Source organism: Ochotona princeps, chromosome 8 (assembly GCF_030435755.1).
Source record: "Ochotona princeps isolate mOchPri1 chromosome 8, mOchPri1.hap1, whole genome shotgun sequence".
In the NCBI taxonomy this organism is placed as follows: domain Eukaryota; kingdom Metazoa; phylum Chordata; class Mammalia; order Lagomorpha; family Ochotonidae; genus Ochotona; species Ochotona princeps.
Window position 1 is genome coordinate 26,137,754 of NC_080839.1, and position 13,433 is coordinate 26,151,186.

Below are 13,433 nucleotides of genomic sequence, written 5' to 3' on the forward strand. Positions count from 1 at the left end.
ATTAGGATAAAGTGAGGGGGAAAACAGTTGAGTAACATAGCAAGCAAGCGTGTTACATACCTATCATGTCTAATAAATTCTACATCATGTCCCTGATGGCACTTCTTAATGCAGTTCACACATATGGCATTTCGATCTGTGGTGTTACACGTATGACATCTAAAAAGCAAAACCTTATATTACTTTTCTCAAACATGTCATTAATTAAATAATTCTGTTTAAATTCCCATTGTTTGGTATCTAATTTCTGGGCTTAATTCAGAGGGGAGCTGTTACACCCATCAGACAATGACAGCTGCACTCTGAGCACACGGATCCTAGTGTGGCTCATGTTAGTTCGCTTGCACCCTCCCCTCCCCTTCTCCTTCCCCACACTCATAATTTAGAAAAATACCTGTAGAAATCATGCATGGGATAGCTGGTATAACTTGATATTTTATATAAACATTGGCCTCTACTAACAGCCTTTTCTATGGCATCTTGATTGTTCATTATTTTGTTATCTGTGATAAAAGAAAAGTGAATAAGTAATCCGTGACAACACAAAACTGTAAAGATTAGAGGACTAACAGTTTCTATTTTCAAGAGCTTTTAAATGATGCTAACCAATGAGGTAATTTTAAGAGGTCAGCTAATAGATACAGCAACAGTTCAGAGAAACTTTACATCTTGGATTCTTTCCAAATCTCAAACTGCTGCTAGCCTGCAGTGTGACAGAAGGAATCCAACAGTAGCTCCCGATTGTTTTCATGGCATATTTCATGTATCTATAGGCAGAATAAACATACCTTTCATTGTCACATTAACACCAGATGCTAAAAATAAGCCTCCAAACCGGTTGTTAAAAATCTGATTGCCTTCTAGTGTTGCAGTTGCATGATTTGTAATTTCAATACCTGAAGTGAAATTTTACAAGTAAGTACAAGCATCACTTTATGCATATATACTGTTCACTGAAAGACTAAAAAGATGTATTACTCCTCTGCAGCTGTTTTCTACATTCACTCACAGCACTGCACAGCTAATTTTTATTAATGGCATCTTTAAGCCAACTTATTTGAAGTATGGTTAAGGCAGTTATGTATATATTTGGTTATAACCATGGTTTGTGTGTGTGCATGTGTGCTCCTAATGGCAATACAACTTATTTCAATGAAGAGTTTTTGGGTTTGGCTCAGGGTGGAGAAATCCAGAAGCTGGATTAAGCAATCTCAGATAAATCTATAACAGATAAGGCATTCAGCTATGCAGGCTTCCATTAATGAATGGGGTCATACCAAAAATCAAACTGCACAACTATAAACAAGCCACAGGCAAGCAAAGGAAAGTACAAACCTGCAGCAAATCCATCAAATATTCTGTTTTTCCTTAAGACTGGATGACTATTAGTGCTGATGAGAACGCCTGCTTGAGCATTCCTGAAAATATCGTTTTCTTCAAGGAGACCTATAATAAAATATTTCCTTAGATTAAGCCTAATGCATGTGACAAATATTAGCCTTTCTTGGTTCATATTTAATACATTTTCTTTTAGCATTTTAACTTGTGCATCTCAAAAAGATATTTTCTCCAAAATAATATGTAAGAACGTACTAACCCCTAAACAAAGCTTACTGGCAGGGACAAAATCCAAGGTAACTTACTTATTCCTAGTGCCCAGTACACAGCTCACTCTCAATGAATATCTATGTCCCTTTGCTTAACATATCAATTCTCTGGAAGATATCCAGTCATCTTCTGTTTTATTAACCTGGACTCTAGGGCAACTTCTTGGATTTTAGGTATTAAAGTTGACTTTGTTTTTTATACAGTTTTCTAGCTCTGTTTTGGCTGAACACCAACTACTTTGGATATCCTATACTCCTTTTTCTGGTAAAAAGTGCAAGCTAATCCAGAATTTTCAGTACTGGATTTAACTTTTTCCCCGTCAACCCTATACCTTTCCTAACATACGTGTCCCCCCCCCCTTTTTCCACCTGCATGCCATTGCTTTAGTTCAAGCACTATTGGTTGCCTCTCAAACTCCTTACTGCATGTAGAGAAACCTCATTTCCCAGCTTCAACCACTCTGAGTTTATGGACATACTGCTGTTTTGATTCACCCTTTAGCACATTAGTAGAAGAAATGAAGTACAAAACTTAAGCTAGGAACAGCCTGCTCACTCATCATCTTCTGTTTACCATGAATCCCCACATGAAGTCCAGCCCAATGATGATTTTATTGCACAAACCTCTTACACACAGCCATTCTGTGTTGTACATGTCATTATATGTGGCCCAAACTCCTATCAGATGCCACTTTAGAAAGTCTTTCATTGATGGGATCATCACTGCTCACTGAATTTTATAGAATGCTGGGTTATTGACTTAGGAAGGGATGGGTTTGCATTTACCATTCTCCAGTCCATAAACAGCATGGATTTGCAAGGGTACTGTGGAACTTTTGCCTCAATGCCAGAGTTGACCTGGATTGGATACCTAACCAGGTACACCTTGTCTTCATTAATTTCGGTGTCCAATGAACAGTTGTAAGCAGTTACAAAAGCAATACTCGATGGTATGACAGACATTTACAAACCAATTAATTTGCACACCTAGTTCTATGACTTTGAAGTTTATTGTAAACATGTCACTATTCTGAATAAAAAGATCCAGAGAGAGGATATGAACAAATTTCTGCTATCTTAAAGGCCTCAACTAGCAAAGTCAAGATGGCTACAAAACAAAAATTACTGTGAACATTCATCTCCTTTTACTCTTAAGCACTTAGCTCCTGGACCATGAAGATTAATCTAATGTAATTTCTATTAGTTGACAATGTCACTGATCATTAAAGATATGGAATAATAATGGAGAACTGGGTTTTTCACTAATGCAAAATTAACAACAATACCTCGACCCCCATTAAATATACAGATGCCACCATCTCTTCCATCATGGATTTTGTTTCTTCTTAGTGTAGGATTACTATCTGTTTTAATCCAGACTCCAGCCATTGCATTGTCAAATATTTCATTGTCTTCTATACAGCCTAGACCTATAAGTGCAAAAATTTAGGATTATTTATTTTTTGAAAAACAGATCTGGCTGCTGGTTCATTCCCAAGAGGCCAGAATTCCATCCAGGGCGCCCTCCCAGGTAGCAGGGGCACCAGAATTTGGCATCTCCTGCTGCCTCCCAGGATGCACTAGCAGCTGGACCTTTGTGGCCTGGGAGTCACAAAGGATAGCCTAACCCACAGTGCCACTATGCCCTCCCCTCACTTATGGTAACTACAAGACAAATCTATTCAAAGCGGGATAATAAAAAAAACCGACTTACCAGAATTATAAACTAGAATTCCACCGTTCTGTCCTCCCCAGATTTTGTTGCGCCTAATTTTGGGGTTGCTTCCAGTCCTATGGAAAATAGAAATCCACATTACTCACAGTACTCACACTACCCAATACAATGGTGTACTCAATATAATAAAGTTCAGAGAAATTCAGCAGTAAATGATTCAGTTTTGCTTCATCATCCATGCATTTTCCCCCCAAAGTACACTAAATAAGCTGGGGGGGGGGAAGGAATTAAATGCTTATTTTAATAGAAACTCCCTATTATATAGAAAACGAAAATTTATGATCATTAGGACTACCAATTTCAAGAGGGATATAAAAACTACAAATTATATAGAACCAGCACAAAGACAGATGCTTTCATTTTACTCTGCGCCAACTAACTACACATGCAATATTTTTAAATACACACTTGTCAGTTGAGTTCAAAGGGGTGCATTGGCAGCCAATAATGCTCAATGGGTTGCACAACAGTAGAGCTGAATTCTTATACTACTTTGCTCACCTATACCAACAAAAGCTACACTCTTGACAACTGAAGCCCAGAGTGTGCTGAAAACAATATGGCAATTTCTTCCCTGCACTCTGCATTTCCCTCATAAAGAAAGCCTAATGTGGAAACTTTACCTTATCTGAACGCCAGAATACATATGATTATAGATGTCATTGTCCTCTAGCACTCCATGTCCATTGTCATAAAAATAAACACCAACCTAAAATTTAAAAAAGATTTATTTTTTTGGGCAAGTGACAATTGTTAAACAATAATACTGCCCATTCTAGAGTCCATGCTAATCCTACCTGCTTGCCACTGTGTATACGGTTTCTTCTTAGTACTGGAGTGCTTCCAGTTGTCACCCAGACTCCAGCCAAAGTATTACTATAAACTTCATTCTCTTCTATCACACCTTGTCCTTTTTCATGCTAAATAATAAGTTACATTGGTTATGATACATCCACATCTTGCATAAGTAAAACCAAGTAATTTAAATAGTTACTCTCCCTTAAAAATTTACTTATTCCAAAGAGACTAGATCCACTCCAGATACCTGTAACAGCCAGAGTTTAGCCAGCTAACAGCTTGACCTAGGTCTCACATGTGGGTGCAGAGATCCAAATCACTGGGCTATCTCCATTGGCTCACCCAGGCCCAGGAGGGAGCTGACCTGGAAGTGGAGCAGCCTGGACTCAAATTGGCCCCCAAAAAGGTTGCCAGTGATGCCAGGAGGCAGCTTTACCTGCTACACTATGGTCTCTTGTCTTACTGTCTTAATTTTGTTTTGTACTTTGCAATCTGCCAGAGTGGAAGCATTCTGTTTTCTGTAGGAAAATCTATTTTATCCTAAGATGTATAACAAACTGAAAATTTAATTTTTATTGGAATAATCATTTCAAAATTAGTATGCTTTTTAAAAATAAAAATTAGTACTTTTTATAAATTTTTTACAATATTTTTATGTAAAAACTCATTTAAAAATTCTACACATGTTCAATGTCTAATCAGTAAATAAAATTTTGAGTTACAGTTGCTTTAACACAAAGCCTTTTTTGAGATTTCCAGTATTATTTGAATCAGTTCTACAGTTTCAGATACCACCATGCTAACTACATAGGGCTAATTCACAGGTTCCAATCACAAATATAACTGTTTAAACAAGAACTGCAATTAGAAATTCACTTTTTCAGAAGAAAAATATTAGTACTTTCAGTGACAGCATTTTATTTAATGCTTTTATAGAATTTCAGAGATTCAGAAATCACATTAGCAGAAATATAACACTTCAGTCAGTTCTGAGACATTATATCACGTATGTTTTCAATTTAATCAACTGCTGATGAAATGTTACAGATATATAACAAAACAACAACATCGCCATAAAATTGGAAGTCATACAAATCTTGGCAGGGAGAATAAGAGTCTTATTTATACAGTCTAAATGTAAAGACAGCTAACAAAAAAATTCATATTCAAAAGTTGAGTATATCCTTTCAAAAGTTAGATGTGCTTCCCCAAATCCTTTCCCCCGATTTTGATGCATCAGTTTCCCAAACTATGCTCATGAACTTACCACATAAATCCCACCATGCTGGCCATCATGAATTTTGTTATGCCGAACAATGGGACAACTGTTTGTCCTAATCTGAATTCCTGCTAATGCATTACCTATTTAAAAATAAAAGTTAATAATGTCAACACTTAGAGCCTAGTGGAATTTGATAAGAGCTCTGCATTAGTTACTGGAATCCTATTCCGTGACTTTTTGTAAGCTCTTCATGCCTGACCAGTAAGTAGGGGGAGTTGCGATCTCTCATAGGGTTGCTGTCAAGATACAGACTTAATTCAGGTACAGTGATGAGCAAAGTGCATGGCTCTCACGTTTAGTCAGGAGAGAAAGCCCAGGAACATCAGTATGTAACAGACACTAAAAAATTGTCACTAAATTAATTCATTTACAGATAGTGAAAAATGAGTGCTTCCCCAAACTTCCACAGAAATTTTATGCAATGAATTTGTAAAACTTTATGTACTATTTGAGACTAAGGTATTATTTTATCTCTGATACCTGACATTACATACAGTATCTAGAGTACAGTCGATACTCAGTGAATTTAAGTACTATGTCAGTTCCCCCCTTGGATAGTTTCACAATGGCTATTTTGCTAATATCATGAAAACAGACCAATCTGTTCTACAAAACAAAATCAGACACTTACCATAAATGTCATTTCCTTCAATAAGGCCTCGTCCATCTCCAAAGATGTAAACGCCTCCTTGATTTCCATTAAATATAGAATTTCCCCTAAAATGATGTGAAACAACAGGAAGTATATAACCATCTATCCAGTAAAATAATTGTTTTATAGAAGCAATCGCTTCCTGCAACTTTGAGATTGCTTATGATCACATGACAAATTTTAATTTCCACTGGTTCAGCTAATTTCTCAACTGTAAATTCTCTTTTAGTTCTAACACCTAAAGCTTAGGAACAAAACAGATTCCTTAAAAATTATTTTCAAAACAATGTTTTTAATGTCCCTAAGAAATATGTGGTGAATATTAGCAAGGCAAATCCCACAATTATTTGATAAAATTGGTGAAAAAACTTTGACAAATAACTCATACTTTTTGATTAAATAACAGTAAGTTTTGTTTTTTTGATATTCTTAGTTTCTCTGTCCAAGGATCTTTAAGAGTACTGTGTTACTAAAACAAAACAACAACAACAACAACAAAGAACACTCAGGTTCCAAAGGAAATTCACAGCATCTGCAGCTGCTAATAAAATACTGTGACTGGCTGAAAAAAAAGTAATAAAGAACAAACCAAAACCAAGAAATAAGCGTGTAGTGATACCGCTAGAAAACTTGTTTCAGAATACTAAGATGCCTAGGAAAAACTTTTATGTCAATGCCACCTCAGCTTCTTGACTTTTCTTATTAAATCCTGAGAAGAAATTACCGTCAATACTTATATGAAAATACCTTATTGTTGGGTCACTATTTGAGGTAATCCATACACCTGCAAAGTTGTTTGCATAGATTTTATTCTCTATAAATTGCCCTCTTCCTTTTTCATGGACATATATCCCTCCAGTCTGCCCATGGTGAATTTCACATCGAACCACAGTGGGATTAGCATAGGCTTTTACTTCAAAGCCTGCTATCCTATTCCTGTGTATGTTGCAACTTTCAAAGTAACCCTGTAAAATACAGAAATTATTTTGTAAATGAGTAAGAATGCAAAACAGATACACACTAAATGCCAAGTGATAAATATGCAAAGAAACATTTCAATGTTCAAGTGAAAACTATACAAACCTTCTCAATTAGTCTCACTGTGTATATTCAAAAGTAGGAAGGAAAAAAGGGAAAATATATTCAATGATTGGAATTAAAAGCCAGCATTTAACACAAATTTAGAGTGATGGTACTGTGGTGTCATGGGTTAAGACCCTGTGTGCACCAAATGGTCAATGACTCAAGTCCAGATTTATTTCTGATCTAGCACCTCTCTGCTGAAGTGCTTGAAGACTCACAGAAAAATATCTCAAAATGCTTGAGCCACTGCCACCCATGTGGGAGACTGGATAAAAGTTTATGACTTCTAGCTTGGCCTGCCCCAGTCTGGCCATTGTGGACATTTGGGGAGTGAATGAGCAGATGGGAGATCCTTTTCTCTGTAAGAAAGTAAGCTGAAAGTTCCAATAGGGGTCAGCATTGTGGTATAGCAAGTGAACCAGCTATCTTGGACACCAGCATTCCAATATGGGTACTGGTTCTGTCCCAGCTGCTCCACTTCTGATCCATTCAGCTTTCTGCTAATGTACCTGGATGAAAGATGGCCCAAGCACTTGGTCTCAGGCCACCCACAAAGGACACCCAGATGAGAGTTCCAGGCTCCTGGCTTCAGACAGCCCCAGTCTGGCCATTGTGACCATTTAGGGAATGAAACAGTGGACAGAAGATTTCTCTCTCCCCAACTCAATAACTCTATCTTTCAGGCAATTAAATAAACTCTTTATCTTGAAAAGTTTCAACAAATCAACTTATAAAAAAACGTTGCAACAACATATTCAGAGACTGACAGAGCAACTTAAAAATATTCATCATAGGGGCCTGGTGTTACAGCCCAGTGGCTAAAGTCCTCGCCTTGAACGCGCCAGGATCTCATATGGAGGCCATTTTATCCCTCAGCGGCTCCACTTTCCATTCAGCTTCCTGCCTGTGGCTTGGGAACGCAGTCGAGGATGGCTCAAAGCCTTGGGACCATGCACCTACACGGGAGACCCAGAGGAAGTTCTGGGCTCCAGGCTTCGGATCAGCTCAGCTCTGGCTGTTGCAGCCACTTGGGGAGTGAATCAGAGGACAAAAGTGCTTCCTGTCTCTCCTCCTCTCCAATAAAAATAAATAAATCTTTATAATCCCTAACTATAATCTAGTAAACACTTGCCAAACACTGTGAAATATGGAGGAGGAACAGGAAAATGCATGGAGTTAGCACAATCTGCTTTTCAACTTCAGTGAAGTATCCTTTTTCCAACACCTTGTAAGCCTACTCAACTATCTCCTACTTAATGTGATGAGTTCTAGTGGCATGGATGAACCACAGGGAGGAATGCAGGCCCTGTCTTCCACAATGGCATTATTATTAATTTTTGTTTATAGCTTTTTTAAAAAAAGATTCTTTTTTTTTAAAAATTGGAAGATATAGATAGAGGAAGACCCAGATGAAGCTCCTGGCTCCTGGCTTTGGCCTGGCCCAGCTTCAGCCATTGTGGTCATTTGGGGAATAAATGAGCATACTGTAGATCTCTCTCTCTACCTCTCTCTTCATAGCCTCCTTTCAAAAAAAATGGTAAGAAGATGGCCCAGGCCCTTGGGCCCCTGCACCTGCATGGGAGACCTCGAAGAAGCTCCTGGCTCCTGCCTCTGGACAGGCCCAGCTCTGGTCATTGTGGCCATTTGGGGAGTGAAAACAGCAGATGGAAGGTCTGTCTTTCCTTCTTTCTGTAAACCTGCCTTTGAAATAAAAAATAAATCTTAAAAAATTTGAAGCCATAATACCCATAAAGCTTTTCTTTTTAAAATTGTTGGGAAAAAAGTTGAGATGACAAAATCTACTGAGATTGGGTCAAAATTTAAATACTTACAGAACAACTGAAGAAATGACTAATGGTGTGTAAATATATACCCATCTCTGTAGGGACGGTAGTGCTTTGATCTTTTTCAAAAGACTATGAAAAGTAAGGTGAGGACAGGTTGAAATATAAAATACATTCCTCATTTTCCACAGGTAGAGTTCATGCTTTATTCTAAAGTTCAAACATCCCATGAACAATGAAAACTCTACCAAGAATGTTTAGACACATTATTTTTCACATTTAAAAAAATGAACTAGAGTAGAAAATCCTTCCTCATTCTTACAAATAAAGGAATGTAAATTTTTACTATGCTATAGATAAGGAAAAGGATAATTCCAGAAAAGTCTTGAATATAATTAAGCTGAAGGGCTGTACAGAAGTTAGTTCAAATATTTACGCTGTTCATTGAAGCTCTACAGAAAACAAAACCTCAGGACAGATGCTATCCTACCAAATATGAGCTCTAAGACAAAATCAAGTCAGAAGAAAACCTGGAATGGAAGACTATTCTACCAAGTTTTTTAAACTATTATTGTTATTTAAATTTTTATTGGAAAGGCGGACATACATAGAGGAGAAGAGACAGAGAGGAAGATCTTCCGTCCAATGATTCACTTCCCAAGTGACCACAACGGCCGGTGCGCGCCGATCTGAAGCCGGGAGCCAGGAATCTCCTTCAGGTCTCCCACGCGGGTGCAGGGTCTCAAGGCTTTGGGCCCCTCCTCAACTGCTTTCCCAGGCCACAAGCAGGGAGCTGGATGGGAAGTGGAGCTGCCGGGATTAGAACCGGCACCCATATGGGATCCCAGTGCCTTCAGGGAGAGGACTTTAGCCGCTAGGCCACAGTGCCGGGCCCCTCTACCAAGTTTTTAAGAACTGTGTCATAATACTAAATAACAGTCTGGTAGGCCCAAGACACACTTCGTTTCTATCCTTCCCTTACAAATTTGTAATATCTTACAAATGCTCAGTTGTGGCACAGTAGGTATAGCTTCTGTGAGGCCAGCATTCCATGCAGGCGCTGATTTGACCCTGAGCTGCTCCACTTCTGGTCCAGTTCCCTGCAAATGCACCTGAGAAAGCAGGGGAAGATGGCTCAAGTGCTAGGGTCCCTGCTTCTACATGGGAGACCTGGGAAAAGCTCTGGGCACTTGGTTTTAGCCTGGAATAGCTCCAGCTATTGAGGCAATTTGGTGAGTGAAGCAGTGGAGGAAAGTCTGTCTCTCTGCTTTTCACATAAATGAATAAATCTTTTAAAAAATGAAACTGAAGAACACTCTGGCTAATATTATCTTGGTACTTCAAATAATTTCTGAGTTAAAGAATGTATAAACATGAAGTTTCAACTACATTTAGCTCTGGGAGAGGGTGGCAAAAATAGGTAATGAAATACAACATAGTAGAGTTTCATTACAAAATAGGAGTTCCATTTAGGAACGACAGCTAAGGTGGCTGCTGTGGCACTCCCTACAGCCAGGACTGTGCCAGTCTGAAGCCAGGAGCTTCTTTCAGGTCTCCCATGTGGGCACATAGGTCATCTTCTGTCCTCTCCCCCAACCCCCTGCCCCGCCACCTCCATGAAAAAAACAATCCAGGAAGCTGGATTTCAACTGCAGCAGTCAGGATTTGAATCAGTGTCCATTTGTGATGCTGGCATCACATGCAGCTGCTTTACTTATTACACAACACTGGTCCCAGAACTGATATTTTATCATCACTGTTTTCCATTAAAATTCTACCACTTGAAGAAATTTAAGAGGAATAAAATGGTAGCCTACTTAATGAGACTACTGTCTCTCAAAGTGGTTTCTACAACTGGCACTAGAGTCACTCACAGTAATCTAGGTCCTGTCCTTGGAAATTCTCATTTATTGTATCTGGGATCGAAACAAGAATTTTGTAACAGAAATTACATCTTATTCCCAAAGATCACATCAATTCTCCAAGGACTCTATCATCTCTACCAAGATGTCTGTCATGCACAAATTAAAAAAATGTTTTTATATTATTTTACTTGAAAGAGTTACAGCGATGAGGAAGGAAAGGTGAGACAGATATCTTCCATCCACCGGTTCACTCAGCAAATGGTCATTAAACAGCCAGAGCTGGGCTAATTCAAAGCTAGGACCTAGGAGCTTCCTCTGGGTCTACTTTGTGGGTGCGGAGGCCGAAGGCTTTTGTTCTGTTCTTTACTGCTTTCCCAGGCCATTAGTAGGAAGCTAGATAGGAAGCAGAGCAGCCAGGCCTTGAACTGGCAACATATAGGATACCAGTGCTAGAGACAGAAGATTAGCTTGCTATGCCACTGTGCCAGCCCTTCACTCATGCTTTTAAAATGAATATTGCCGTTGATTTCAAAATATAATGTCTAAATCGCTTTTAAACCCACATTTTTCAATTCAGATAATAATGCTGAAACATATGTGCACCTGAACTGATATAAAGTAAACTTTACTATGAATACAGTTTTCTTACCATGCCATGATCAAATGTGAACACACCAACATCACGTCCATGATGAATATGATTTCGTCTAATGATTGGATTTCCATGATTTTTAACCCAAATCCCTGCTAACGCATTGTTGGAAATTTCATTATCTTCATATATTCCCTAAAATAATCAATCAAGAAATAAACATTTGTAGATCTTTAAAAAAATACTTAACAAAAAGAGAAACAAAATTTAACAGTACCTGTGCATGATCTGTTATGTAAAGTCCAACATTTTCACAGTCACTGATATTGCAGTGCTTGATAGTGGGACATGCTCCTTGACCACTAACACATACGGCAGAACCAACTGAAAAGAAAAATATTTGTTAAAAATCCTTTTAAACAACAACAGTGACTCAATTCTATTACAAAAGTACAACTAACCTGTACATGTACTTCGAATGATACAGTGATCAATAATAGGGCTACAATTTACTGTGATCTCTAAGCAGTGATGGGCATTGTGGTGTTGAGCAGATTTGTCATCAGGGTTAAACTGAAACACAGAAATTTTATTTGCAATAACCACTGCCTTAATCATTTTCAAACTACAAATTTTAAATTTTAAAATTTCTTACCCTTATTGTCATATATCCAACATAGGCATCTTCAGAGCCTTCCATAAAAACAAAGGTTGAATCTCTAGTGTTTTCAATTATAACTTTGTCCGCTACTTTCCCTGGTGCTGTTGAAAAGATGTTTTAAAGTCCATTATTTTAATTCCACTTCAACAAACACTTTCATAAGAGGGAAACTTTTTAAAAACTTAAGTACACCTGAGTTGTAAAGTTATTATTCATTTTATTGGTCATTGATGTTTAATTAGCTTACAGTAGCAATCCTTTAATGAGTGTACAATGTGATTATTAATATATTCAAATCTACACTTTTATGATTTCACCTGTAAGCAGTTTCTTGTATAAACAAAATCACCATCATGAGTAGCCTCAGGAAAAGCAGTTTAATTATAGAATTGAAAAAGAGATCTCTTCCAATTTAGTTCCAACAGTGGTCTCAATCAATTTACCTAGTAAAATCACTAGAGTAAAAAGTTTCTTCAACTCTCTCCCCTTTCCTTTTACTTTTTCACTTTCCCAACTCTATTTTCAATTGGATTTAAAGCTTTAGATCGACATATAATTGAAACCTAAGATAAAGATACAGGAACCTAGAGTGAAATTTTAGTCAGATTTGAAAACCTTTAGGCTGAAAAGTCATCAACACCAATTTGTCTCCCACTCTTATTTGAGGGATAAGCAAGGGACACAGAAGAAGCAGTAAGCACAAATTTCATTAGTAAATATTAATTACTAGTTATCTTATAACGGTCTATGTAGTGTATGAACAAAAAACCAGAGTCCAAATAATAAAAAGCAGCTTTGAAAAACTACAAAGTATTCAAAACATTTTAATTCCTTTTAAATAGAAACTTACCACATTTAGTTTCAAATAAAGGATAAAATAAGCAACTTTTACATTTTTTAAAGGATTTAATTTTAATTTCTATTTGAAAGCTAGAGTTATAGAGAGGAGAGACACAGAAAGATCTTCCATCCACTGGTTCACTCTCAAATGATCATAATAACCAAAGCTGAGTTGATCCGAAGCTAAGAGCTCGCAGCAGGGGGCCTAAAGACTTGAGCCATTCTCTTCTGATTTCCCAGGTCATAATCAGAGAGTTGAATTGGAAGTAGAACAGCCAGGAAATGAACCTGTGCTTATATGGGATGCTGGCATCACGGGAAGAGGCTTAGCTTACTATACCACGACACTGGCCCCAGCAATTTTCTTTTCTTTCTTTTTTTTTAGTATTTATTTTTAATGGAAAGGCAGATATACATAGAGGAGGAGAGACAGGAAGATCTTCCAACCGTTGATTTACTCCCCAAGTGGTCACAATGGCTGGAACTGAGCCAATCTGAAGCCAGGAGTCTGGAGCCTCTTCCGGGTCTTTCACA

The 13,433-nt window shown here is 37.8% G+C and overlaps 1 protein-coding gene across 3 annotated transcripts in view; it reads right to left on the minus strand.

The window, feature by feature from the left end:
• FBXO11 (F-box protein 11) overlaps nucleotides 1–13,433 on the minus strand; it is a 104,739-nt gene that overhangs the window by 1,358 nt on the left and 89,948 nt on the right. For all 3 annotated transcript variants that reach the window (XM_058667751.1, XM_058667750.1, XM_004590664.4), the window contains exons 8-22: nucleotides 12,054–12,160; nucleotides 11,860–11,971; nucleotides 11,676–11,782; nucleotides 11,456–11,593; nucleotides 6,822–7,039; nucleotides 6,054–6,139; nucleotides 5,408–5,502; nucleotides 4,140–4,262; nucleotides 3,966–4,051; nucleotides 3,322–3,398; nucleotides 2,894–3,037; nucleotides 1,336–1,446; nucleotides 789–896; nucleotides 395–503; nucleotides 61–159 (exon numbers count right to left, since the gene is read on the minus strand). In XM_058667751.1, the coding sequence (XP_058523734.1) occupies nucleotides 61–159; nucleotides 395–503; nucleotides 789–896; nucleotides 1,336–1,446; nucleotides 2,894–3,037; nucleotides 3,322–3,398; nucleotides 3,966–4,051; nucleotides 4,140–4,262; nucleotides 5,408–5,502; nucleotides 6,054–6,139; nucleotides 6,822–7,039; nucleotides 11,456–11,593; nucleotides 11,676–11,782; nucleotides 11,860–11,971; nucleotides 12,054–12,160 (1,720 nt within the window). The remainder of the gene's footprint in view (nucleotides 1–60; nucleotides 160–394; nucleotides 504–788; nucleotides 897–1,335; nucleotides 1,447–2,893; nucleotides 3,038–3,321; nucleotides 3,399–3,965; nucleotides 4,052–4,139; nucleotides 4,263–5,407; nucleotides 5,503–6,053; nucleotides 6,140–6,821; nucleotides 7,040–11,455; nucleotides 11,594–11,675; nucleotides 11,783–11,859; nucleotides 11,972–12,053; nucleotides 12,161–13,433) is intronic.